Here is a 26,997-nt window from a genome sequence, read left to right as displayed (position 1 = left end):
TTCCTCCAGTCATTCCTTGCCCCACGCACCTTCTCCCTTTACTCATTTTGGTTTGTATCCATTCACTGTAATGGATCATAGCCTTGAGAGAACTATATGCTGAGTCCTGTGAGTTCTCCTACCTGGGGGTGGTCTCGGGAACTCCTGACATCCTTCTGTCTTGCTTTTCTTCTTTTTCTACTTACTCTGCATAAGAGTGCTTACCTCATGACTATGTATTTTCTATTAAAATAAACGAAAAAATTAAAAGGCTATGGCTTCGCCTTATATTCACCTAACTGAAAGCCCCATTCAAAATGTTTTCAGAGAGAGAAAGAGAAACAGAGAGAGAGTGAGAGAAACAGGGAGAGAGAGACAGAGAGACAGAGAGAGAGAGAGAGAGAGAGAAACTGAAAGGGACTAAGAATAGAACATATTTAACTGCCTCGATCCCTAAGGAGACAGAAAATTCTTGTAGCTTTTCAATAGCAATTTTAGATTTCTTTTGTTTGTTTTTTGGGGTTTTTTTGAGAATTATTCAGATTTTACACATTTATACTTCAAAATCTTAGGGCTTTTTTCCTAGAAGAATATGGCCCCCTTTGTATACATGAAGTAGTCAGCACATAACTGGAAATATGGGTCTGCCCTTTAGGAGAACATTTTTGTCACAGAGCTTAAAATCACCTTGTGGGGCTGGCGGGGGGTGGTGAGATCATGCAGTTTTAAAAGTTTTTATAGAAAGAAAGATTGTAAAGAGATTACGGAGATGTGACCAAGCTCTCTGTGAATCCTGAATGGCTCCTGAGTCAGAAGAAAAAAAAGCCATGAAAATGATTTGGGGACATAGCGGAGATATTTGAATATAAAATCGATATGATATGATAGGATTGCTGTCAGTTCCCCTTATTTTAGAAGACATAGGCTTAAGTGTTTGGGGTAAACTGTCATGCTGTCGGCAGCTTTCAAATGAGCAAGAAAGCAATGGACACGTGTATACCCACATACAAAGGCTGACGCTGAACAATTACTGCACTTAGGCAGCTGGTCCGCAGGCTGCATTGTACAATTTTTTCAACTTTTCTATCTATCTGAGAAATTTTCAAATAAAGAAAGGTGGGAAGAACAAGATTTTATTGAAACAAAACAGGCTGTTCATAAGTTGCTGTTTAATTGAAGTTAAAGCAGAATGACATAATACGGGTTATTATAAACTCAATAACCACGCTACCATTGAAGTCACCACATTGATTTAAGAAGGACTTAGTATCTTCTGAATAAGAAAACATAGGTTTTATTTACGCTCAGCTCCTAGACAAGTTGCACTTGACTAACCTCCTACTTAATTCAAATCTCACAGTGAAACTAACTGGATGCCGGTCACTTCAACTGGTTAATGTTAACGGTCTTCCTCTCAAAATTAACCTGATTGATTGAATTGTTCTTATTTTCATGATCACTTTCATTTTCATCATCATGGAGTATGATTTTTAAGTCCCTACTATGGACACGATGCTGGGGACAATGTATCCTTAACTCAAGGGGTCTGTAACATCGTTGGTGACCTAGGAGGTAGAGTCAAAGATAAATAACCATACAAGAAAGCATAATCAATAAGCCACAAGCATAGTATCATAATCTCTCAGGACCTTGCTGTAGAAAACCTGGGTATATCTTTACTGACCACACAGCCTCAAACCTCACTTTACAGATGAACTTAAACTATTTTTATGTAGTCACATTTTTTTGAAGTTTTTTTTCAGACTCTGGGGTTGTTGATGTTAATTTCTTGTTTGTTTGTTGTTGTCATACTTAGAATGACTTTCCCCTTCAAGATTATAAAAATATTTATCTGTGATTTTCTCTAGTACTTTTTAAAGCATAGTTGATTTACAATGTTGTGTTAGTTTCTGGTGTACAGCATAGTGATTCAGTTACATATGTATGTATATTCTTTTTCATTATAGGTTACTAAAAGCTATCGAATATAGTTCCCTGTGCTCTACAGTAGGACCTTGTTGTTTATCTATTTTGTATATAGTACTTTGTATCTGCTAACCCCAACTCCTAATTTATCCCTCCCCCCTTCCCCTTTGGTAACTGTAAGTTTGCTTTCTATGTCTGAGTCTGTTTCTGTTTTGTAAAAGTGTTCATTTGTGTCATTTTTTTTTAGATTCCACATAAGTGATATCATATGGTATTTGTCTTTGTCTGACTTTACTTCACTTAGAATGATGATCTCTAGGTCCATCCACGTTGCTGCAAATGGCAATTCTTTTTCATGGCTGAGTAGTATTCCATTGTGTATGTATACACCACAACTTCTTTCTCCAGTCATCTGTCGATGGATACTTAGGTTGCTTCCATGTCTTGGCTATTGTAAATAGTGCTGCTATGAACATTGTCTACAGCCACAGCACCCTGAATGCACCCAATCTTGTCTTCTAGTACTTTTAATGCTCAATGTCTTACATTTAAATTTTTGAGCCATATGAAATTAATTTTGATGTAAGAAATGAGGTAGGACTACAGCTTAATTTTTTCTAAACTTACAGCCAATTGCCCAACATTATCTTAATAGTTCCTTTTGCCGTTGGTATGACTTTAAGCTAATGTTCCATATGTGCTTGTACTTAACTTTGCTGTCTCCTCTCTCTCACCGATGTACTGGTACTGTGCTGTTGTAGGCAGTGCAGCCTCATTTTTTATAACAGACATCTGGTAACGTACCCTTTACTGTACAGAGGAGATGACATTTATGGATAACCTAGTCTTAATCTTTGTGATAAAAACGTTTAACTGATTTCTGAAATGCTGCCTAGTTTAGAATCAATCTGGCAAGTTACGCATGAAATCCTATTGGGATTGCACAGCATTTACAAATCAATTTAAACAAAATTTCCATTTTTTACAGTCTTGTGACCTCTAGCCCTATTAACGATATATTTTTCTTCATCTGTTTACATCTTCTTCGCATCCTCCAGAGTCCTGACAGGAAACAAGTGGCACACTCAAAGTAAGAAATTGATGAGTTTGGCGAAGTGACTATTAATGACAGGTCAGACAGGATTTGGGGAGACCATAAACAATGGTGCAGCATTTCAAGGGTTGAGTCTTCACAGCCCCAGGCCTCAAGTGTCAAGGGAAGGAACGATTAGTGGAATACAGAAAACATGGTCATGAGGAGAGCATCACCCGATGAGAACTTTATTGGAGGGTGACAGACAGCCCACAGCTTCAGAGAGGGAGGGAGCCCAGGGGTCATTACTCAACCTCTCTCCCCTTTGGCCCATCCCAACCGGAAGTCCACCAGCTACTGATGAAGTTCATACTCTCAGCCTCCCGGGATGCAGAGCAGGGTGGGAAAGCGTGGAGAGCGGATGCGGAGCGGCAAGTGGATAGCAAGCAGCCTGCGAGGTAAAGCGTTGTCATCCCCTGCCCCTCCGCCCTCTCCTTTGTTCCTAAGCTTTTCATGTCAGTTTTCTTCCGAAGTATTTTGTATTTTTGTTGCTGTTTTGAACGAGAGCTCTCCTATCACCAGTCTGAATCAGTTACTGTTTAAATATTAGAAAGTTACTGATTTTTACGTATTGTTGGCATGGCAAAGTGGTTTGTCAAGAAGACATTTGATTTTTTGCTTGTATGAATATCACTTACATGATGTGTGACCTGGGGAAAATCTATTATCTTTTCCGCATTAATTCCATTATTTGTTAAAGAAAAAAAAAGTAGGATATTTACTTCATTTTTTTTTTTAGTATTTAATGAGATAATACATATTAAGCAGTTAAAACAGTGTCTGGTTCATAATAAACCCTCAGTAAAGATCACCTATTTTTTTAGGAGTAGAGTTGATTCACAATGTGTTAGCTTCAGGTGTACAGCATAGTGATTCAGTTATACATCCATACATATTCTTTTTCAGATTCTTTCCCAGCATATAAAATATTGAATGCAGTTCCCTATACTGTATAGTAGGTTCTTACTGTTTCTTTGGCATTTCGTAGAAGACCACCTATTATTGTATCTAATAGTATCTCAGCCGATCTGGGGCACTTTGACTTTTCAATCCAGTAGATTAAGCCTGTTCATTCTCAGCTGGCTTCCTCATGACAAACTGCATTTTTCAAGTGCTCTCCAGGCCAGCTAGGTGGGCTTAAGAACTTTAAACGTAACTATCGCCATTTTGGTTCTACCCCCAAAGCCCCCAGTGATCAGGTGAGAAGGGAATGATTGTCCCGGGAACCCCACTTTGAGAAGCAGGGCTTATGTAACACTAGCCTGCGAGTGCAGCTGCCCTCGTTTCACTGAAGTGACTGAACCAACTGGAAGGTGCGCCCCTGCCTAGCCACCAGAGTCCCTTTCAACTGCGCCTGAGACAGAACAAGGGAAATTTAGACGCGGTTGCCAGTCTGGGGCACTTTTGCCCCACAGAGCGTGTTTCGCAAGGTCTGGAGATAACTAATTGTCTGGAGTGGAACAGGCAGCACTCCTGGCATCTACTAGGTACAGTTTGGAGATGTTTCTCACCATCTTATGATGCCACAAAGAACTATCTCCCCAAAATGGCAGTAGGGCTGAGGTTGAGAAATGCCTACAAGGAAGTTGGTGTGGCAGGCTACAGAGATTTAGACATAACTTGCCCCAGCTGTGGTGTAGAAATAAGAGGAACTTGGTGCTCATGCAAACCTCCTGTCTGAGCTTATGTGGTCATGCTCCTCCCCCAGCCCCCGACCTTGTCTTTGTTCTTGGGAACTCCAGGGCTGCCAGCCTGGAGTCTCTGTGACGGTAGGTTCCTACAGTACATCTCTTCCCTTCGGAAGACTCCAGACCTCGAACCACTCCATGCCACCAAGAAAGGTATTTTAAACTTTGGGACAAACTCAGCTAATTGAAGTAACTAAGGGTAGGAGCCATTCTCAGGGAGCAGGGAGGGAAGGAGAAGGAACCCAAATTGTATGCAAAAAACTTTTTTTTTTTTTTTTAGAATCTAAAGAAGAGTTTCAGTGGTCTCAAATGTCATTTCTACAAAGCTAAAGTCAGACTTTCCCTGATCTTAGAAATGGTTTTCTGAACTGTGTCTCTAGTCTGTGTAATTTTGAGGAAGTAAGTAAGATCAATAGGTTGAGTTTTCAACAGCACGGATTAGAGCGATGTTCTCAGCACGTTTTGAAGCTACAGTACTTTGCTGTCTCTGAAATGTGAAGCTTGGTGTTTTCTCTTTGTCTTAGTCGGTGCTCTTGGGTCCATCTCAGGCTGCTTTCGAGGCCTCTCATGCTCTGCTCTCTTCAACCAGACCTCTCTGCTTCATTCTGGAAGAAGACTAATTATGGTAAGGCAGCTAAGAGATCCCTAAAAAGCATTATCTGTAATTTTTGTGGGAAGAACTGAAACCGGCTGGCAAGAGAGATGTTTTAAGTATCTGTAGCTGGGTTATTTGCTGAGGAAAACTTTCATGATATTTCACAATCAAGCTGAATCGTGGGGGGATTTCTCCATTGCAGAGTCATCACTACCTGCTCTGTCCAACAAGACAGATTTAATGCGTGCTGCCCAGAGAAGGAGCAGATGTTGGAGTTGGGGAAATAGCTTCCATGGGTCTAATTTTTTCACCCCAAATTTTGGCTTGAAAACCATAGAAATCACTGAAGTTACTCTGTGCTTTTTCCAGCCTGTGGTGGCTTTTGAATGAGTATATGTGGAGTGGGGCAGTGGCGGGGGTGGGGGGTGGTGTGGAACACGTAGGGTTCAGAATACAGGGAACCTGGCCTCCCGTGCTGTCAAGGAAAACCAGAACCGGAAGGTAGTTAAAGCTGTGAAAACAGATTTTGTTCAGAAACTACTGAAGTCGGGGGAAAAGAGACCTTGGTGTGGTGTAGGACTGGGCTCAGTTCCAGATACAGCATGGGCATGGGAGGATGCAGAGTGGAGGGGGGTTGGCCGGTGGATGGAAGATTACTAAGGGAAAGCTCAGGGGTACAGGGGATTCTGGTAAACCGACTTAATGGGATTCTTACGGAAAGCAGGCCAGGGAGATGGGGCGTCACTTTGGGGATGGTAGTGTTGAGGTGTTTGATTGGACATCAAGACTGATCAGATATCAGTGGTGAGGGATTCTTGCTAAATGCACCTAATAGGATTTGTGCTAAAACTGGGCAGATGGACCTGGAAGCCCAGCTCAAGGCCTGATGATGGAGAGGAGCCAGATTGAAGTTGAGTCAAGCAGAGAGTCTTGGCCAGTGCCGGCTCTCCCGGGCCCTAGCTGGGGGATCTTGGGCTTATGACCCAAGCCTCTTTCTTTGACTATAAAACGAGCATTACGTTACCTCTGCAGTTGCCTTGCAAGGCCATCGTGAGGCTCAGATAATGGTGCATGTTCAAGTTTTTTGCAAGCTGTGCCAGTTATTAGGCGTGCCAAAAATCAGTCAGAAAAAGGCATCAGTGGCCTTTTTCTGAAATTACTCCATTGCCCAAATCAGACACAATGGAGTGCATTCACCAGGAACGCATTCTGACTTCTGGATCCGAATGTTGGTACCAGGGCTCATTTTGTGTCTCATGTCTAATTAAGAGTTAACCAGGGGGCACTAAGTTACAAAGAAAACAACAGCTTAGAGTTTCATTTCCTAGAAACTCAGACGTCTATTTTTATGCAAGCCCATGCCCGCATCTGCCTTCGCCCCTTGGGGGATGGCATGATAGGATAGATAGTAATGGAGAGCTCGCATTTATGGACCACTTACTACAAGTTAAGCATCCTGCTAAGGGCTGGGTGTCTCTGATTGGATTTCACTCTCAAAGCAGCCTTGTGAGGCACAGATAGGGGAGCAGGGGCCTCAAGAGGTTAAGGAGTTTGTGGTCATGGCTGGGCAGCCTGACTCCAGAAGCCATGCTGCAGACCCCTCTGCTCTACCTAGACTGAGCCTGGCACTCACTTCTACCTGGGAGACCCTTGGTCAACTCGAGCTTCAATTCTGATATCTTCCTCCTTAAGGAAAAAGAAATTGGGATATCTTTTATAGGAAAAGACATGAAAACAACTTTCAAAAGGAGAAATACAAAAGGCCAAAAAGCATAGGGAAATTATTCAGTCTTATTAATAGTTATATGTCAGATCCTTTGATATGGAAACTCCCCTTCTAGAAATTTCTTAGGGAAATGGTCAGGGATGTGGCACACTGTTTACAAAGATCATCTTTGCAGTATGATGGAAAGAATATCTCATGCCCGGTGTTGGGAAAGGGTTAATTAATTGTGGTATACCCATTAAGTGGAATATTAGAAAACCATCATATCATATTTTTTCAAAGAATATTGAATGACAGAAGAAAATACAGTATAATGGTAAGTGGAGAAAGCAAGCTAGGAATTAAGTGTTGTATGTTCCTGACATTTTTAGTGCACGTATTAGATGCTTACCAAATGCTGCTTAATTTGGGATGACGGTTTCCATGAGTAAATGTGTTACCTATTTTTCTCAGTAGTTTCCCAAAAGAGACCCACATTCTAACCCTTTTACAGTTGAGAAGTCAAGAGACTCGTGAGGGAAAGTGATTCGCAAAAGTGAGAGAGCACTTAGGTGGCAGAATAAGAATTTACAATCAAACTTTTCCACTGATAAATCCCCAGCTAGTACTAAAATGCTTCTCGCCATGTGAATTTGATGCAGGAGTCGGGGGACCAGTGTCAGAGGGAACCCGCCAAAATGTAACATTAGTTAAGCAATTTAAAAACTAAAACCATGAAGCTGCTCTTAACTCTAGCAAATTTCTTCATGGCCAAGGAATCCATTGACTAAATTAATCAAAACCGATTATTTAAAAAACTGGAAGATCATGCTGAAATTGAAAGCAATCATTACAGAGGGGAAGATACAGCTCAGCAGTAGAGTGCGTGTTTAGGATGCCTGAGGTTCTGGGTTCGATCCCTGGTACCTCCATTAAAAAAATTAAGTAAATAAAGAAACTTAATCCCCCCCCCAAAAAAAACTCAATCATTACAGATTAACCAACCAGTGTCTTTGCACCCCAAAAATAGATCATTTGTATCTCAGAAGCCCACCAATGTTTAGGGCCGGCATGGAAAATTACAGCCTGCCACCTGTTTTTGTATGGCCCACAGACTAAGAATGTTTTTTTCCATTTTCAAATGATTGAAAAAGTCAAAGGAAGAATAATACTATTTTGTGACCCATAAAAGTAATATGAAATTAGAATTTTTGTGCCCACAAATAGTTTTATTGTTTGTGTTTCTGTTTACATATGGTCTGTAACTACTTCTGCACTTCGTTGGCAAATTACTCGAAGTGTTGAGTAGTTGTGTTAAAGACGGTATGGCCTGCAAAACGAAATATTTACTAACTGGCCCTTTACAGGAAAAGTGTGCCGATTGTATGGAAAAAAGGGACTAGGGTAAAAGGTCAAATAAGATTTAATATCTTATGGTCTTTGGTGCCTGCCATTATGCGTAGTAGCTTCTTAGTTCCTGATTTATGTAAGACTGTTTTGTATCATTTTATTTTATTTAGAAAACTAGGTCTGTTGGGCTAAAATGGTAGAAAGTAAATGATAAAAAGTCTTTTTTCCATAAGTGGGTACTTAAATTTTTCTTGTTGTTATAGAATGAAACTTTGATGTCCATGTTAATTACACCCTACAGAGGTTAGCCTATAATTAGAAATATTTCAGAAATTGCAGAAAGGGGCTATTTGATTGTAAGCCTGTTAGAGAAATTCCCATTGAAGGCTGGTCTGTAAAACAATAGCACGGAAGTACCTTCTCTTATTCACAGCCCTGGGTTAGCCCCGAGGGGGATGTACATAACACAAATCTAGTTATCAAACAATTCAGTGTCATACCAATGTGGCAAAAGTTTAGCAAGTTCAAATTCAAGGGTTTCCTACAATTGCTCCCCGACTCCTTGCCTCTTCCAGGCCCCTTTCTGTTACTCTCCAGCTGGCCATCACCTTTAGTTCAATCCAACCCATCCAATTGCGGGATCTCCACCATGCCATGCAATCAGGGAAGCAAAGACTTCCATAGCTGGGCTCAGTGACGTGACTCTGGAGCTGGGTCTCTCTCACAGTTGCAGCCGATGCCGGGGCTGGACTCCCCCCGCACAGGCCTGGTGCCTGAGAGGGGTCTGGTGCCGGGAGACTCAACAGCTGCGGGCGGAGCAGCTGGGGCTGCTCAGCTGCTGTCTCCACGTGGTCTCTCCAACATGGCAGCTGTGGTAGGGTTCTTCCAAGGCTGGCGGCCCAGGACTCCAAAGCAAGTGGAGACAGACAGAAAGAAAGAGCTCGGGAGAGAAGGAGGGTGGGAGGTGCATGAACCAGTTCATAGACTCCTACACTAAGTATGGAATCTTTACATCCCAGCTAAGGCCAGGGTCCCCACCAGTGCACCGGTCCCCTCCCTGCCTGCCACCTCGGGCTCAGAGCACCAGCATCCTCCCCTTTCTCTCCTCCATCTTCATCCGTAGTACTCTTCGTGGCTTTCCTGCGCTTTCCCCCTTCTCACCAGCATTACAACATGCTGTTATTTCTCCCATCCTGAAATCAATCCTCTTGACCCTACTGGCCCTGTGAACTCCTGCCAGCGTCTTTCTTCCCCTTCACAGGAAACTTCCCAGAAATGTTTGCTGCCTCCAGTCCCTCTCCTCGCATTCTTCCAAGAACTTTGAAGTCATGTTTAATTTGGCTTCACCTTCAAAAGTCTATCCAGTATCTGGCAAGTTCTCACCACCTCCACCCCTGCCAGCTGGGGCTTTTGCTTGAATTCCTGTAATATCCTCTTGACTGGTCTCCGCGCTTCCACCCGTGACCCTCGCTGTCTCTTTGCAGCACGGCAACCAGCATGAGCCGTCGAAAATGTCAGACCGCGGCGCTCTTTGGCTCAAAAACTTGCAGTGGATCGGCCTTCCGCTCTCCTTGTTGAGACGGCCAACAAGGCCCTGTAGGCATGCTCGGCGCCGGGCTGGGGGCCCTCCCTCTTGGACTTGGTCTTTCGCCCTCTACTCCCTCTGCTCCAGGAATAGTAGGTTTGGTGCCACTTTTGTGACACCTCGCTTTCCCCATCCCCTTCACCTCACCCTGCGTTTTCTTCTATCACACCAGTCACTGAACATCTGCCATCATTATGACAGTTATATATATATATATATATATATATATATATATATATATATATATATATATTTTTTTTTTTTTTGAGTTTGTTATTTGGAGAACATAAACTACGGAAGAGCAGGACATTTTTCCGTTTGCTCCACTGCCGTGACCCAAAGCCCAGAAGCAGGTATCACTAAACACTGGTGGAATGTTTCATTTTTCACCATTTCCTTCCACCTTGTTATGATGAGCTTTTATGACTTCCTCTCTGTAATTTTAAAACATTTTAATACAAAGAATACATGTTCTTCATAAAAAAAAAAAAAAGAACTCAAGGAGGAGAGAATAGTATGACATGAAATTCGAAGTCCTCTTTCCTCACAGTGAAGGCACCCTTCTTACGGCCCAGGAGACATCGTGGTGAAAAGTCTGTAATGTGTTCTTCCATGCGTTTCTCTGCAAATGAGAATCCAGTGTACGTATATATGTATATATATAGTCATTGTAAAGGCAGCATATGCTATATGTTATTTTTGATGCTGCTTTTAAATTTCATTCTATTTTTTATAACTTACTAGTTTATCCCACGCACCTATAAACCTACCACATTCTTTTCAAAGAGGCATTTGATACTGGTGGCTTCCCACTTTGAACCATGTCTCCAAATTAATACTGTCTGCCAGTTTTCCCCATACTTACTATTTCAGAGAGCAGAATAAAACTAAGAAAATACTTCTATCTAAGACATAATGTGTATTATGATAAAAAGATGCAGTAGTATGGGTTTTGTTTTGGTTTTTGGGTTTTTTTGTTTGTTTGTTTTTGGATTTTGGGGTTTTTTTCTTTCTGTGGAATCCTTAAGAGGTTCGTGGTGGTTGGAAGCTTTGCTTAGACTGTTTTGAAACGCAGCAGCCTGAAGTTCTCGGGGGCTAGGAGGCCTCCCAGTTGGGGACAGACCCTGGCAGATACGTTCCCGGGGGCTCTGGGCCAAGCCTCAGAACTGTACATAACTGCACGAGAAAAGGAGCATTGGAGGCAGTTAGCGCTCCCTCCGTAGTGTGCTGATGAGAAAGTCAAGGTTTAGGAGAATTCAGTCGGTAGGACTGCATCAGAGCAGCTGACTTCTTTTATTTTCTTTTTAATTAACAAATTGTATTTATTTTATGTAAGTATAGCTGAGTTACAATATTGTGTTAGTTTTAGGTGTACAACAAAGCGATTCAGTTACACATATACATGCAGACATACATTATAGACATACCTATCTATATTCTTTTTTCTTTTTATTCCGTGATAGTTTATTACAGGATAGAATATAGTTCCTTGTGCTGCACAGTAACTCCTTGTTCTTTATTTTACTTAAAATTTTTTTTATTGAGGTGTAGTCAGTTTGCAGTGTTGTGTCAATGTCTGGCGTACAGCATTATGTTTCAGTCACACATATGCACGCATATATTCGTTTCCATTATTTTATCTGTTTTATATATGGCAGTGTGCATCTGTTAATCCCCTGCCCCCAGTTTATCCCTTCTCCACTTTCCCCTTTGGTAACTGTAAGTTTGCTTTCTGAGTCTGTGAGTCTGTTTCTATTTTGTAAATAAGTTTATTTGTATTATTTTTTAGATTCCACGTATAAATGATATCATATATTTGTCTTCCTCTGTCTGACTTACTTAGTATGATTATCTCTAGGCTGACTTCTGATCTGACTTTCAGTTCACAGAAACTAACCCCCAGAATAAATAAACATGAGAAGTCAGCCTAATCCTGGTCTCTCTCTAACTTGTTGCAAAATGCAAACCGCTTAACCTCATTTCCTCCCTCCTGCCATCTGTGCCTCTCGGTCCTCAAATTGTGTCCATGTCAGAAGCTTGCAGAGTCTTGAAGATAAAAGCAGTCAGCAAAGCGCAAAGTTCAGCTCGTCTAGGTGATTGTGTTTTCCCGTTAGGAGTCATAGCTCTACAACTGTAGACATTCTAGTGGGCATCTGAAATGGATCGAAAATCAGGAGTATTCACTTCTGAGCTCAGGCTTGAGTCCTGCCACAGAAATGAGGCATCCACGGGGACATGTTTTGCCACTTCAGAGGGCTGTGTATTCAAGCTTCTGTCTGAGGGTGGGCAGGCAGCATCACCTTCAGACCTGACTAGTCCCTGTCCCACAACTGCTTCTTTTTCCCACCATGGATTTCCCTGACAGCAGAGAGTCCTGTGCTTGGGAGATACACACGGCTTCTGAGAAGCAGCAGCAGAGGACTTTGGATCCTAATTGGGCAGGAATGGTATCTCACTCATCACCATGCCCATGCTGCATCTAACATGGTGCCTTGCATAGAGGAGATTCCTGGTGATGTTTGTTGGATGCATACATGAGCAGATACTCCTTTATTATGAAGCTAAAGCTCAGCATGCCTTTAAATTTATAAACTCATAAACTATGCTAACATAGCATTACTGGGCGTGAATGCACTCGTAAGAAATACACGATCCAAGAAGTCTCTTTTCTTCCCTCAAGTTGGTCCCACTCAAATCATAAATATCTTTTCTTAATATTTAGAAATTTTTCTTAAAATTCCAGATAGCACATTATCAAAACATTAGACTGCCAAGAATCCTTTAACTGAGAAGGAAATTAACCAAGATGCAGGACTGCATCATACCAAGTAGATTGGCTGGAATTTGAATCTTGGTTTAAAATTGCCTCTCTGATCTCTGTTTCCTCATCAGTGAAATGAGGAGATTTCTGTGTCTTGTCAGCTTCTCTGTCAGGTCTTGGCGATGTGATATAAAGCATGTATCTACCTCGACATCTGGCACATAATCAGGACCTGATAAACAGCAGCCATTATAAAAAACAAAACGGCACGTGATTGCCTAATGACTGTTCAACGTGAATTCTACATTTTCCACTTTAACAAAAAGAGGTGCTTTACTGACAGAATAGAACACCTGCGCATACAGAATCAAACATTCCATTTTTACCATAATTAACTCGCTAATTGAGCATCCACATTTACCCAGTGGATTTGCATGTGTAATTAGCTATGACTCATTACTAACGCTCGGCCTAGCCCATGGTGCAATATGCGATTTTACAAACCAGATTCCCGAAAGGCATATGTCTTTAGGAAAGCATTGCCAAAAAAGCAAGAAAATAAAATAACACGAATGATTTGTATCAAATGAAGAAAAACAGGCTTGGCTCCACGCTGAATGAACTCTTATATTGAAAAACAGCATTAGTGGAAGCGAAGGGCCTAGCTTCAGTCTAAAGCAGGTGGTTCCTGAGGGTTTGAAAGGGGAAATTTCCACACCTCAGGAAATTTCCATTGATATAAAGGAATGTTTCACATTTTAGAATCATCTTCTCAAGAATATCTCTCTTGTTTGGAAGCCTCAAAGGTATATTATTTCTCTTTAGGTAACAAATTTCGAAAGGCTTTGTTCCTTGACTCAATTTTTTTCCTCACCTGCTTGATCAGAGCCCGCCTGGGCGTTCAAGGCTCCCCCGCCGCCTGCGTGGCGAGCAGAGAGAAGGCTTGTCTGCATATGGCGTTCCCAGGGCCATCTGGGCTGGGGCTCAACTGTCGAGTATTGGACAGGGTCCCATCCTGGCCGTGCCTGTTCCTAGGAGAGACGAATGAGCTCTGTGCTCTCACTGGGGCTTCAGGTTCAAGGCGACAGAACTTCTGAGAAAACAGACTGTGTAGGAGTCCTTCTGCGGGTCTGCTTCCTGTGGGCGCCCTCTGACACCATCCCTGTTTCTTCTGTCGGTTTTTTTTCCCACTTCAGCTCTTCTCTTAAAGGTCCCCAGCCCCTCCTGGCCAGTCCTCATTCCCTTGTCAAAAATCTCATCTTTGGAAAGACTTTTTACTATTTATGATCATTGAATGTGTATCTTCCATGGGCTTTTAAGCATGTCCAAAGCCTTGGTTTACTCAGCAAATATTTAGCTTGCACGGCCTAGGTAGAGGGCATCATCACAACAGAGCACACGACAAGTGAGGTTGTGGACCTAAGAGTGTTCACCACCTAGAGGGGAGATGGGTGAGTTGACATCCAGACTTCTGGAGAGGGAGGCTGGCGGGCTGGCTGAGGGCTAGCTCTGTGTCTCAGCTGCCTGGATCTCATATCCAGCAAGTTCTATAGCTTCTGCATTTCACTGTCCTCATTGTAAATGTACCTATTTCTTAGAATTGGGATGAGGATGGAATAATCTGCTAAATCTTACGGGTTGAAATGTTAAGGCATGTGAATGGACTTGGAGGTTTACAGCTAGTAAGATTTCTTCTAATATTTGGCAGTCTTGAACTGCATTTGCTTCGAGTTAATTCCATGCACAAATTGAAGGTTTTGTCTAGACCAGGGGCCGGAAAACTACGAACCGTGGACCCAATCTGTCCCACCACCTGTTTCTGTACAGCTTGTGAGCCCAGAATGGCTTTTGCCACTTAAATTCATTACATTCTGAATGGTTATTGAAGTACCCACATAACAGCCTCCATTTTGTCTAAAATATTTACTCTCTGGCCCTTGACAGGAAAAGTTTGCTAAGCCCTGGTCTAGACCAGTGCTGTCTGACAGAACTTTCTAGAGTGATGAAAAATAGTTTGGGTCCTGCTTGGATACAGTAGCCAGGAGCCTGATGTGACTTTTGAGCACTTCAAATATGGTTAGTGTGACTGAGAAACTAAATTTTTAAATTGCACTTCATTTTAATTAATTTAAATTTAAACAGCCACATGTGACCGGCACTACCACATTGGACAGAGCAGCTTTTGAGCATCTAAATCTAAAGAGTCTGTATCCTGTCAGTGTTCCTCTCTCTCAATTTAATCAACTTCCCAGAGGCTGTCTGAGTCAAGAGGAAGGCAGTGCTCTTAATCGGATTTTTTTCTTTTTCTTTTTCTTTCTCTTTCTTTTTTTTTTTTTTTTTTTTTTTTGCCCTGGACTGGCTTTCACTGTCTGCTAGAAAATGCTTAATGGAAAGTGCTTAAAAAATGCATGTGAGCATATCCTTATTTCCTCTTAAGGCTGCTCTTTGACTGTATCCATGACATCTGCTGTCATTTGGGGTAAGGCAGTCAGCTTTTCCAACCCCACAGAGCCCCAAATTAAGGATGTCTTAATCAACTTTAGCGTTCAGGCTGCAGGCAGAGAAAACCTCACTTAGCGAACATGTACTTCCTTCCATCCCTGCTAGACTAACTTCAGCCCGAGGTCACTTCTCTCATAAGATTGCCCGGAACAGTAAGGAGTCATTAACACGCACCATCATTGTGAATATCTCAAACCATTTTCCCCAAGAGTAAAGCCACGGCTGGCGTTCTAGAGATGTCATGACCAGCATGGCGACTATGGTTAATAATATTGTATTGCGTATTTGAAAGTTACTGAGACGGTAGATCTTACAAGTTCTCCCCGCAAGAAAAAAAATTTTAACTATGTGAGGTGATAAATGTTAACTAAACTTACTGAGGTGATCATTTTGCAATATATACATATAGCAAATCATTATATTGTACGCGTAAAACGAGTACAGTGTTAAATGTCAGTTATATCTCAGTAAAACTGGAAAACCAAAAATCATAGTTGGCGGGTGCTCTGTCTTCCAAGATAGCAGGGGTGATAGTTGTTATCAAGTGTTTTTGTCGCGACGTAACACAGATCGCTAATTTTCCAGCTTCCAATGCCTGAGTCTTTCTTGCCCATAGCCTGATGATATCAGTGTCACATATTTTAGGTTCTCTCACGGGCAGCCATTTATTTCCAAGTGCTAAATTCTACACTGGCCAAAATTGGGTTTGCGTTTGTGTAATAGAATTTCCAATTGACACTGGCTTAGCATAACAATCTTAGGACTTCTCGTAAACTCCTAGAAGTCGACAGTTCAGAGCCTTTATTTCCACTCTGCTCTGTGAGGTCACACAAAGATCTTGACACCCTGGATCATCTACCTTGTTGCTTCATTGTCCCTAGCATGTTTTCCTCATTTGCTTCACGCAAGATGGCTGGCTACACTATCCGTGTTGTAACAAGCCAGGTGGAAGTAGACAGGAGGAAGGGGAATGGTCTCACTCTTTAAGGACATGTCCCAGAAATTGCACATCTCACATCCTCTCACATCACATTGTCTTAAACTTTGTCATGTGGTCATGCTTAGCTGCAAGGGAGTCTGACAAATATGATCTTCTGTCAGAGTGGCATATGCCCAGTTACAAATGGAGATTCGATCACTATGAGATGAGAGAAAGGGGAGAAAGATATTGGGAGATATATAACAATCTCTGGAGTCTATGAGAATAATAACAAGAATTGATTGGCAGTACCAGAAAATACCCCTGGAATAAGAACAACATACAGTTAATCAACACATATACAAGTGGCAGCATCTTATCTGGAAAGAACTCATGGTCTTTCCACGTTGTATTTTAAATCTGTGTATTTTGTCTCTCCTCCACTAGACTTTGAGCTCTTGAAGGGCAGAGACTGTGTGTCTACTGCCCCTAGTAGAGATCCATTAAATATTTCTCAAGTGAAAGAATGAATATGAGTCAGTGGATTTCTGATCTTTTAAATAAATTCTTTCTCACCAGATACTTGGTACAATTTCAAGCTAAGGAATTTTGGGGGAATTTCCTGGTCCAGGTCCATTATCTTGATCTAGGAAGGTTGTCTAGGTCCTTGGTATCTCACATTGCTGTTTCTGGGTCCGTCATCCTCTCATAGGGAATCTTCTCCTAAGCACAGTGCCCGCCTCAGAAGGGTACATGGATAGTGACCTGCCAAGCTGGCGCAGGACCCAATTCTTCCAACCTCCTTCCGGAGTTCTTTTTACAACCGCACATGTGATCAGCGGAGTAAGAGATGAGAGGAGGGAGCGATCGCGTCTGTCTAGGTTGATCCCAGAAAGCTTCCTGAAGAAGATGGGTTTGAACTGGGCATTATAAAAGCAGTGCTTCCTAAACCTTTCCCCCCAAGGAACCCCAGGGCAAATAGAAGAGGCAGAATATGACCCCCGGAGGGTCCCGAAGCGTAGCTGCAGGAACCTACTCTGGGGGTGGATTTCTTTTAACTCTTTTGCTTTATTTCACAGTTCATTCATGCATGCATTCATTCTTTCATTTGCGTATTTAGCAAACATAATGCAGCAGTAATTAAGTGCCACGTATTGTTTTACATGAGGACACGCAAAACCCTGCTCTCTCAAAGCTTACATTGTCATGCAGAATAGACATTAAATAAGCACATAAACCAGAAGCCTAAATTGTCAACAAGATAATTTCTGTTTGTGCAAAAGGCCATGAAGGAAATAAAGTAGGACAGTCTAACATGGAGTACGTATACCTCTCTGTACCTCAGTTGGCTCATCTGTAAAATGGAAGTCTACGATCCCCAAATCCCCAAATTGAAAGCTTTGTCCTAACTCAATTGATGGCAAACGCTACTTGGTCTGAACTCATTTGGAGGTGAATCTTGACCTGAACCAAATGATCTAGTTCTTCTTCTTCTTCTCATTCTTCTCCTTCTCTTTCTTTCTTTCTTCCTTCTTCTTCTTCTTTTAAAAATACCACATAGAGTGGACACATCTGTGCTTAATCTATGTAAAGCACTGAAAACGTTGCCCAGCAACATGGTAAGTGCTACCTAGGTTATCTCCTGTTACTGTCATGATCTCTATTATCACAGTGGGGGTGGGGAGGAATTTAGAAAAGTTGCTCAGAGAAGGCTTCTCTGACCGTGTGTCATTTAAGCAGACCCCCAGAGGGATGAGTATGACCAGGCTGTGGGAAGAGGAGGAGAAAGATGATTTCAGGAAGAGAGAATGGCAAGTGCCAAGACTGGCTCAAATACAGAACAGAAACCAGGCTGGATGTTTGGGGTGTGATCAAAGAAGGGGGAAAGAGGTTCAAGGTCAGAGGGGTAGTCTCGAGTCAGAACATGCATGATATAAACCATGGTAAAGACTCTGGATTTCATTCAAAATGCAATAAGAAGTCATTGTAGTTGATCTGACTCATGTTTGTAAAGACTGCTCTGATGCTGTTGAAGGATGAATTGTAGAGGAGAAAGGGAGTCAGGGAGGCCGGTTTGGAGTCCACTGCTGTCACCCAGGTGAGACCTCGTGGCTAAGTGGAGTAGGGAGGTGGTAGTAGACAAGGAGAAAAGTGGACAGGTGCAAGAAAAAGTTTAGAAATAAGGGAGAAAAAGACTTTCTGATTCGTTTTTTCACTCATTATAATTTATATATCCACGTGTAGAGACTGAAAATTTCACAGTCACTGTCTCCAGTGTGTAAGGTCAGTGGTTTGCTGAAGCCAGCTCGTCCAGGCTTGCTAGGGCAGTTTTGCACATCTCTCTCCAACTCTGCATTCAGTGACATCACGCCGGCAGCTGGAAATTGGCCATGGTGGGAGTATTTACACTACGGGAATTGGCAAATGCTACAAATCAGGACTTAACAAATCAGAGACTGGGGTGGGGAAGAAAGCCAGTTGTTAAACAGTTACCAGCACACCACTGTTTTTTTTTTTTTTTCTGTAACTAGCTTCCTTTGTCTTAGAGCCTCCATTTCTCCATTTCCCCCACCACAAAAATAGTGAAACTAGGCATATCCCGGAAAGCTTAGTTTGATGAATGCTATCCCTATCACTTCATGTTTTCAACTCAGTTAATTCCAGGATCCTTCCAATTTTTTTCTTAGGGCCTCCTCTGGGTTCGTGGAGATGGGATTGGAGGAGGGCACCTGGTTGATGATTTGTCCTTTATCCATTTTGGTCCCGTCTGGCTATAACTCACCTCCCTGGTTCATAAGACCAACCACTCTTAGCAGCATTACTTATTGCCTTTTGATAGTAGGATTCCTGAACCCATCATGTCTTCTGACAGAAGCATAGCTGGGGATGGGGTTCAGGATCTGGGATCCTGTTATCAGGGACCATAGAAATAAGTCATGGTTCTTCTCACCTTTCCTTCTTCTAAAGCCTTTTCCCCCATCTTGACTTAATCTGTCTTCCCTGAGTGGTGGACATTTTTCCTAAATCTTTGAGTAAGATTGATGCCCAAGGAAGGTATACCATAGTTAGCTAAGGGCTTCCCGCACTCCCTGACCATTGCCACATCTTCCAAGACATCTGAGTGCCCCAGATTTAGAAGTATAGCCTTAAAGGATAACCAGAAGTCTGGTGAGTGGAAATGGTAGGGAAGAGTACTCCATATGGAGGGACTTGAAGGTCAGGGAACTGCAAGCTGGGCTTGGGCTTAGTGATTAGAGAAGCTGGTAGGGGAGTCGTATCAGGTAAACCTAGATAAGGAGATGGGGCCAAATTAATGGAAGACTTTGGATGCCATGATAAAAAGTTAGGGCTCATTCTGTTAAAAAAAAAAAAAGGAGAAGAAAAAGAAAGCTATTGGAAGATTTCATAGCCATAGCATCTGATTCATGCTTGGGACACTTGAAGACAGGGTGGACTGGAAAAATGAGAGCCTGGGGACAAGGATGAGGTTTTGGAGCAGACCAAGGGTGGTCCACAATCAACTGAGATTATGTCAGCTAAAATGGCAAAGCAGGGAGGATGTCAAGAAGGACGATGAAGGAGGTCAGCTAGACTCAGGGAATGGTTTTAATGAGGGGGAAGGAGGAGAAAGGGTGGTGAAAGGAGGAACAAAAGCCATGTTGTAGTTCCGACTCCACCAAACTTGAAGCATGTAAAGATGTGTGAAGGGGCTCTTTGAGATCCTTCATAACCATCTTGCATTAGAGAAAAGAAAGCCAAGAGAAAATTTGCTTATTTACCTCCTACTGGAGGAATTAAGGCATTTGGTTTATGAGATAGCAACAGCATTGGTTGATTCAGTCAACTGGGAGGATGGAAGCATTAGTTGAGCTAGAAGCCAGTTATAGAGACACAGGCTGCATCATTCCATGGATAAGCACTGGTTACACTAAAACCAGTGTACTGAAGGAAAACACTGATAGAAATCCTGAAACTTGAGAGCACATCTATGGTTAAACCACCCTCTAAGGCAGAGCAAGGTCAAGTTAATAGGGTGACGAGTAAAGCTCTTCAGCGCTTCCCATATTCCCTTTTAAGGTCTTTCTCCCCAGAGTCCAAGTGTCTCTCATGCTACACCTGGGTGCCCAAGAATCACCATTAAGATTAGGGTCCCACATGTCCCAGTTTGCCTGTGAGAGTCTTAGTTTATGCCTCTGGTCCTAGCATAACTATTAACAACTCCCGTTCCTCTCATTCCCATGAGTATCCCATTTGATCAGCTGGGGGTCACCCAGGCAGTGCCCTGACTCTCTACTCTCTCCTTTCCAAATGTATGAAACGTAAGCCCAACGTGTAGGGAGAATGTTCATCCCCAAATCATCTTGGAGATGATTTCCAAAAACAATCCAAGAGGAAAGCTGGCTTATGGAATAGCAGTGCCATAATGGCAGTAGTCGTGCGACCTTGGGCAGATCAGTTAGTATCGCTGAGCTATGTCTTCATCAGGAAAATGGGGATAATGGATCACCTTTGTTTCCCTACTTAGAATCTTAAGAGGCTCAAATATTGTGAAAGCTTCTTGTCATGTGTACCAGAGCAGGCTTAGCAAACAAACGTTAACTGCACTAAAGTCTTCATGCATTTTTCTTCCCAGATGTAGTTGTATTTTAACATTCCTTCACTCCCCCCACTGCACCCCCGCCAAATTTCCGACTTTGGCAGCTAATTGATGGCTCTTGCATTGCAGCATTCTAAATAACAGAGAATAGGAAAGTGGCTGCTTCCACCACCTGAAAAGCTATGTAACTGAAAAACATATGATGCTAAAAGCTAACTATGAACCTAAGTTATTCTGAACCTCAGTAATTGACAGCTATAGTCATGGGGTAGGGGTGGAGGTTCTGTTTAGACAGTTGAGAGCAAGACCTAAACTGTTTATTTCACCATGTAGCAAAAGAGGGAGCGCATGGGAATTTTCTATTGTGATTCTTAGTGTATTTCAGAGGGGCGATTTGTTCTTTCTTCTACTTTCAGGTGTTTCCACTGTGGACGTTGAAGAGACAACTTCTTATCCTTTTTAACGTGATTCTAATTTCTGAATTCCCTGGGGCTATATGGTTTCCTAAAACTCTGCCCTGTGATGTCACTCTGGATGCTCTGAATGCCCATGTGATCGTGGACTGCACAGACAAACATTTGACAGAAATTCCTGGAGATATTCCCACCAACGCCACCAACCTCACCCTCACCATTAACCACATAGCAGACATCTCTCCAGCCTCCTTCCACCGGCTGGACCATCTGGTAGAGATCGATTTCAGATGCAACTGTATACCTGTTCGGCTGGGCCCAAAAGACAACGTGTGCACCAAAAGGCTGCAGATTAAGCCCAGCAGCTTTAGTAGACTTTCTTATTTAAGAGCTCTTTACCTAGATGGAAATCAGCTTCTAGAAATACCTCGGGATCTTCCTCCCAGCTTACAACTGCTGAGCCTTGAGGCCAACAGCATCTTTTCGATCACAAAAGAGAATCTAACAGAACTGGCCAACTTAGAAATACTCTACCTGGGCCAAAACTGTTATTATCGCAATCCTTGCAATGTTTCATTTTTTATTGAAAAAGATGCTTTCTTAAATCTGAGAAATTTAAAATTGCTCTCCCTAAAAGATAACAATATCTCAGCCGTCCCCACTATTTTGCCGTCTACGTTAACAGAGCTCGATCTTTATAACAACATCATTGCAGAAATCCAAAAAGATGATTTTAATAACCTCAGTCAACTGCAAGTTCTTGACCTAAGTGGAAATTGCCCTCGGTGTTATAATGTCCCTTTTCCTTGTACACCCTGTGAAAATAATTCTCCCCTACGGATCGATCTGAATGCTTTTGATGCATTGACGGAGTTACAGATCTTACGTTTACACAGTAACTCTCTTCAGTATGTGCCCGAAAGATGGTTTAAAAACATTAACAAACTTAAGGAACTAGATCTTTCCCAAAACTTCTTGGCCAAAGAAATTGGGGATGCCAAATTTTTACATCTTCTTCACAACCTTGTCCAGTTGGATCTGTCTTTCAATTATGAACTTCAGGTCTATCATACATTTATGAATCTGTCGGATGCATTTTCTTCGCTGAAAAACTTGAAAGTTTTGCGGATCAAAGGATATGTCTTTAAGGAGCTGAAAAGTTTGAACCTCTCCCCGTTACTTAATCTTCCCAACCTTGAAGTTCTTGATCTTGGCACTAACTTTATAAAAATTGCTGACCTCAGCATATTTAAAGAATTTAAAACCCTGAAATTCATAGATCTTTCAGTGAATAAAATATCACCGTCAGGAGATTCAAGCGAAGGTGGCTTCTGCTCTAACGTGAGAACTTCTGTAGAAGGTCATGGGCCCCAGGTCCTTGAAGCACTGCATTATTTCAGATACGATGAGAATGCAAGGAGCTGCAGGTCCAAAAACAAAGAGGCTCCTTCCTTCTTGCCTCTTAATGAAGATTGCTACAGGTATGGGCAGACATTGGACCTAAGTAGAAATAATATATTTTTTATCAAGTCCTCTGACTTTCAGGATCTTTCTTTCCTCAAATGCCTGAACTTATCAGGAAATAGCATTAGCCAAACTCTTAATGGCAGTGAATTTCAGCCTTTAGTGGAGTTGAAGTATTTGGACTTCTCTAACAACCGTCTTGATTTACTCTACTCAACAGCATTTGAAGAGCTACAGAACCTGGAAGTTCTAGATATAAGTAGTAACAGCCATTATTTTCAATCAGAAGGAATTACTCACATGCTAGACTTTACCAAGAATCTAAAGGTTCTAAGGAAACTGATGATGAACTATAATGACATCGCTACCTCCACCAGCAAGACCATGGAGAGCGAATCTCTTAGAATCCTGGAATTCAGAGGAAATCATTTGGATGTTTTATGGAGAGATGGTGATAACAGATATTTAAAATTCTTTAAGAATCTGCTAAACTTAGAGGAATTAGACATCTCTGAAAATTCCTTGAGTTTCTTACCTGGTGGAGTTTTTGATGGTATGCCTCCAAATCTAAAGACTCTCTCCTTGGCCAAAAATGGGCTCAAGTCTTTCAAATGGGACAGACTCCAGTATCTGACAAATCTTGAAACGTTGGACCTCAGCTACAACCAGCTGAAGACTGTCCCTGAGAGATTATCCAACTGTTCCAGCAGCCTCAAGAAACTCATCCTTAAGAATAATCAAATCAGGCACCTGACAAAATATTTTCTACAAGATGCTTTTCAGTTGCGACATCTGGACCTCAGCTCAAATAAAATCCAGGTTATCCAAAAGACTAGTTTTCCAGAAAACGTCCTCAACCATCTGAACATTTTGTTTTTGCATCATAATCGGTTTCTGTGCAACTGTGATGCCGTGTGGTTTGTCTGGTGGGTTAATCATACGGAGGTAACGATTCCTTACTTGGCCACAGATGTGACTTGTGTGGGACCAGGAGCACACAAGGGTCAGAGTGTAGTCTCTCTGGATCTATATACCTGTGAGTTAGATCTGACTAACTTCATTCTGTTCTCATTTTCCTTATCAGCGATTCTCTTTCTGATGGTGGTTACAATAGCAAACCATCTGTATTTCTGGGATGTGTGGTATAGTTACCATTTCTGGAAGGCCAAAATAAAGGGGTATCAACGCCTGGCATCACCAACTTCTTGCTATGATGCTTTTATTGTGTATGACACTAAAGACCGAGCAGTGACAGAGTGGGTTTTGGATGAACTGGTGGCCAAATTGGAAGACCCAAGAGAGAAATATTTTAATTTATGTCTCGAGGAAAGGGACTGGTTACCAGGGCAGCCAGTTCTGGAAAACCTTTCCCAGAGCATACAGCTTAGCAAAAAGACGGTGTTTGTAATGACAGACAAGTATGCAAAGACTGAGAATTTTAAGGTAGCATTTTATTTGTCCCATCAGAGGCTCATGGATGAAAAAGAGGATGTAATTATCCTGATATTCCTTGAGAAGCCACTTCAGAAGTCCAAGTTTTTGCAGCTCCGGAAGAGGCTCTGTGGGAGTTCTGTCCTTGAGTGGCCATCAAACCCACAGGCTCACCCGTACTTCTGGCAGTGTCTGAAAAATGCTCTGGCCACAGACAATCACGTGACCTATAGCCAGGTGTTCAAAGAGACAGCCTAGCCCTTCTTTGCAAAATGTGACTGCCTAACTTACCAAGGAGAAGCTCAGCCGCCTACTTTTGCTCACAAATGTCTCACCAAAAGATTGTTTTAAAATTCTCTAAGCCCTGGGATTGCCCATATCAGAGAGGAGTCACCAGCGTATGACAAAGGAACTGGAAAAATGGGATTTATATAAGCATCAAGTCGTCTTTTTTCTCTCTGTGTGTCTCCATTTGCATTTGTGTCTCTGCCTTCTGCTCCTGTATAAAAATACTCTTGGGAGAAGGGTGGCAAGCAGAGGATGTGGGGGCTCTGATTTTCCTGCAATCCTGTCATCTCAATCACCATATCGAGAAGAACTGAACTTCGACCCCTAAGAGGTGCTGGTATGTATAGGAATAGGGTTAAAAATGCTCAGGATCTGCCTGTATGACATTAAAATTACCAGAGTTAATTAATGAAATAAAAAGTTAACTCCTCAACGCACTGCTTCAGTATCATCTAGCGCCCCCTTCTGGGCAGACCGAGTGTTGGCACCTGACGGACAGTTGCTCCTTACGTGCAGCTCACTCTATTCCCCTGGGCCTGTTACTGGATTCTGTGGGGCAATAGTGCCATCGATGGACATAGTCTACTTACAAATGGGAGAAAAAGAAAGTGATCTGTTTTTATGCAAAGTGATGGTGTTTACCTTTCATGATATTTTGCCTACTTAAATATTGCCATGGACTGAATGTTTGTTCTCCCTCAAAATTCATATGTTGCAATCCTGAGCCCCAGTGTGATGACAGTAGGAGATGGGGCCTCGGAGAGGAGATTAGGTCATGAGAGTGGAGCCCTGATGGGATTAGTCCCTTAGAAGAAGCAGGCAGAGGGCTAGCTTGCTTGGTTCCTGCCACATGAGGATACGAAGGGAAGTCGGCAGTCTACAAACCAGAAGAGGGCCCTCGCCAGAACCAGACCATGCTGGCACTCTGACCTCAGACTTCCATCCTTCGGACCTGTGAGCAATAAATGTTTGTTGTTTAAGCCAGCCAGCTTACGGTGTTTTGTTATAGCAGCCCGAGCTAAGACAAATATTTTTACCTGCATTGCAAAGTACCGCATCCAAAGAAAACTTGCCTCATCCAATGATCTTTCAAACTGCTTTATTATCTATACTGTATATTTGTAATTATCTGAAAACTGGATCCATCAACATTAGATGGTTTTGATGGTGAATTCTAAAGGAGCACTTCAAGAATATGTATTTATTTGGAATTATCAGGCAAGGGTGACAATTCATATGGATTCCTTTAAATCTGGGGGGTGGGGAAACAGAGGTTTATAGACCTTAGCAGCAACAGAGCTTCAGGCTTCTTCTGAAGACACACATACTTTCAAGTGAGTATGAATTTGTATGATTTCAAAGTTGGAAACCTGACTGATTTGTTTTAGTTCTTGAAAGAGATGATCTATGGAGGTGTCTGTGCCCTTTGAAAGGTAATGCGTATAGGTGACTTTCTTTGGTGAAAACAGATAACTTCATACAAAGTGGCTTTGGGCATCATAAATTTTCTTCTATTAAAACTCATAAATACATAAAGTTTAAGCTCTTTTGGTGATTTATGAGTCACACGGCATTTGAAGACAACTTGAAGATCTTCTGAAATGGATGAAGAGGAAGGAAAACTGGAAACAGCACAACTCAGAAACCGCAGCGTATTTCAACACGAGGTTGTGCACGGTGGTTTGTTGTAGGAAGTGACCAAAAGCACATCAGCAGATGCTTTTAGTTTTAATTCCTTTATAATCTTGACAAGTCACTCTTTTCACCTTCTGAGGGTCCTCTATGGAGTCCTGTGCAACTCAAGTTGTTCGTGGACGGCTCAGATCAAAACCCACCAACTCAGGCCACCAGGAGAACATGACCGCGAGGTCCCCTGCTCTGAATGTCCTGCTCTCAGCTGACCTGCTTCTGGTTGGCTCTGTTCTGAAAAGTATTTCTGATTCTCCATAAATCCCACTCCACCATCAAGGAGTTCCCAGCCTCTTTCAACCCTGAACCTGGCCAGCGTGTGTCCTTCCTCCCTGGTCAGAGACTGTACCTCAGCAAGACTAGGGCATCTGTAGGATCCAAGCCAAGGGAGGCAGTAGGCAGGCAAATGGTACGGCAGAGAAAAAGACAAAGCAAGCGTTTGCAGTCCAAAGAGGAGAGAGAGGATGAGTCTGCCCTTAGCCCCACTGCTGAGTCGGGCTCTCTTGTTCCCAACCTCACGTCTATTTCCGTCTCTATCTGAACAGTCTTAGGGCCAGCTGGTCTCTTAAATGTAGTCAGGGAGGCGGGGGATGGTGACTTGAGATCCTGAGCATCTTGTTCCCCAATCTCCAAGGAAACCGTAACAGGGACAGCAGGAACACACACTCCTTTTCAAGGAGGCTGTCCCCCCACCCCAGTAAAACATATATTTTTTTAATTTACCTCCTCATCCTGACCAGGGAGAACCAGGCTGCATATCCTGTGAGGTATTTATGGGCCAATTTTAAAGCTGGGGTGGGGATAGGATTGGATCTGTCCTCCACCTCTTCTGCACGCACTAAAGCGGCCAGAGAGCACTGGTTCCGGGCCAGACTGGCTAGTCGGGCTGTGGAAGTACGCCCCTCCCGGGGGCCCTGGGGCGGCAGAGCCCGGGGGCAGGTAACACTGGGGCACGCCACCAGTCACATCTGCTGGAAGACGGAGCCTTTGAGCCTAAGAAACACTGGGGGCT

General features: G+C 42.5%; 2 protein-coding genes across 8 annotated transcripts in view; both read left to right on the top strand.

Moving 5' to 3' along the window:
- The first annotated feature begins 3,303 nt into the window (after positions 1 to 3,303).
- TLR7 (toll like receptor 7) lies at positions 3,304 to 25,280 on the top strand. 4 transcript variants are annotated; one of them, XM_064482562.1, is made up of 3 exons: positions 3,304 to 3,396; positions 5,211 to 5,311; positions 21,117 to 25,280. In XM_064482562.1, exons 1-3 carry the CDS (start codon positions 3,327 to 3,329, stop codon positions 24,264 to 24,266), a joined length of 3,321 nt encoding a protein of 1,106 aa, XP_064338632.1. In that variant the 5' UTR covers positions 3,304 to 3,326; the 3' UTR covers positions 24,267 to 25,280. The 4 variants fall into 4 exon arrangements, with proteins under 4 accessions (XP_064338632.1, XP_064338631.1, XP_010991941.2 ...); XM_064482561.1 differs by lacking the exon at positions 3,304 to 3,396 and adding an exon at positions 4,508 to 4,767; XM_010993639.3 differs by lacking the exon at positions 3,304 to 3,396 and adding an exon at positions 4,508 to 4,839.
- The window catches only part of TLR8 (toll like receptor 8), a 74,451-nt gene continuing 52,167 nt past the window's right edge, over positions 4,714 to 26,997 (top strand). For 2 of the 4 annotated variants that reach the window (XM_064482568.1, XM_031445942.2), the window contains exon 1: positions 5,217 to 5,311. The gene's annotated coding sequence lies outside the window, so the exon portion shown is untranslated. Of the gene's footprint in view, positions 4,768 to 4,822; positions 4,840 to 5,210; positions 5,312 to 26,997 lie in introns of those variants that run through there. The other 2 variants (XM_010993656.3, XM_064482565.1) reach the window with 2 other exon arrangements.

The sequence above is a fragment of the Camelus dromedarius genome, chromosome X (genome assembly GCF_036321535.1).
Source record: "Camelus dromedarius isolate mCamDro1 chromosome X, mCamDro1.pat, whole genome shotgun sequence".
NCBI lineage: Eukaryota > Metazoa > Chordata > Mammalia > Artiodactyla > Camelidae > Camelus > Camelus dromedarius.
The sequence above is the reverse complement of the archived record's forward strand: the minus strand, read 5'-3'. Positions and strand labels throughout refer to the sequence as shown.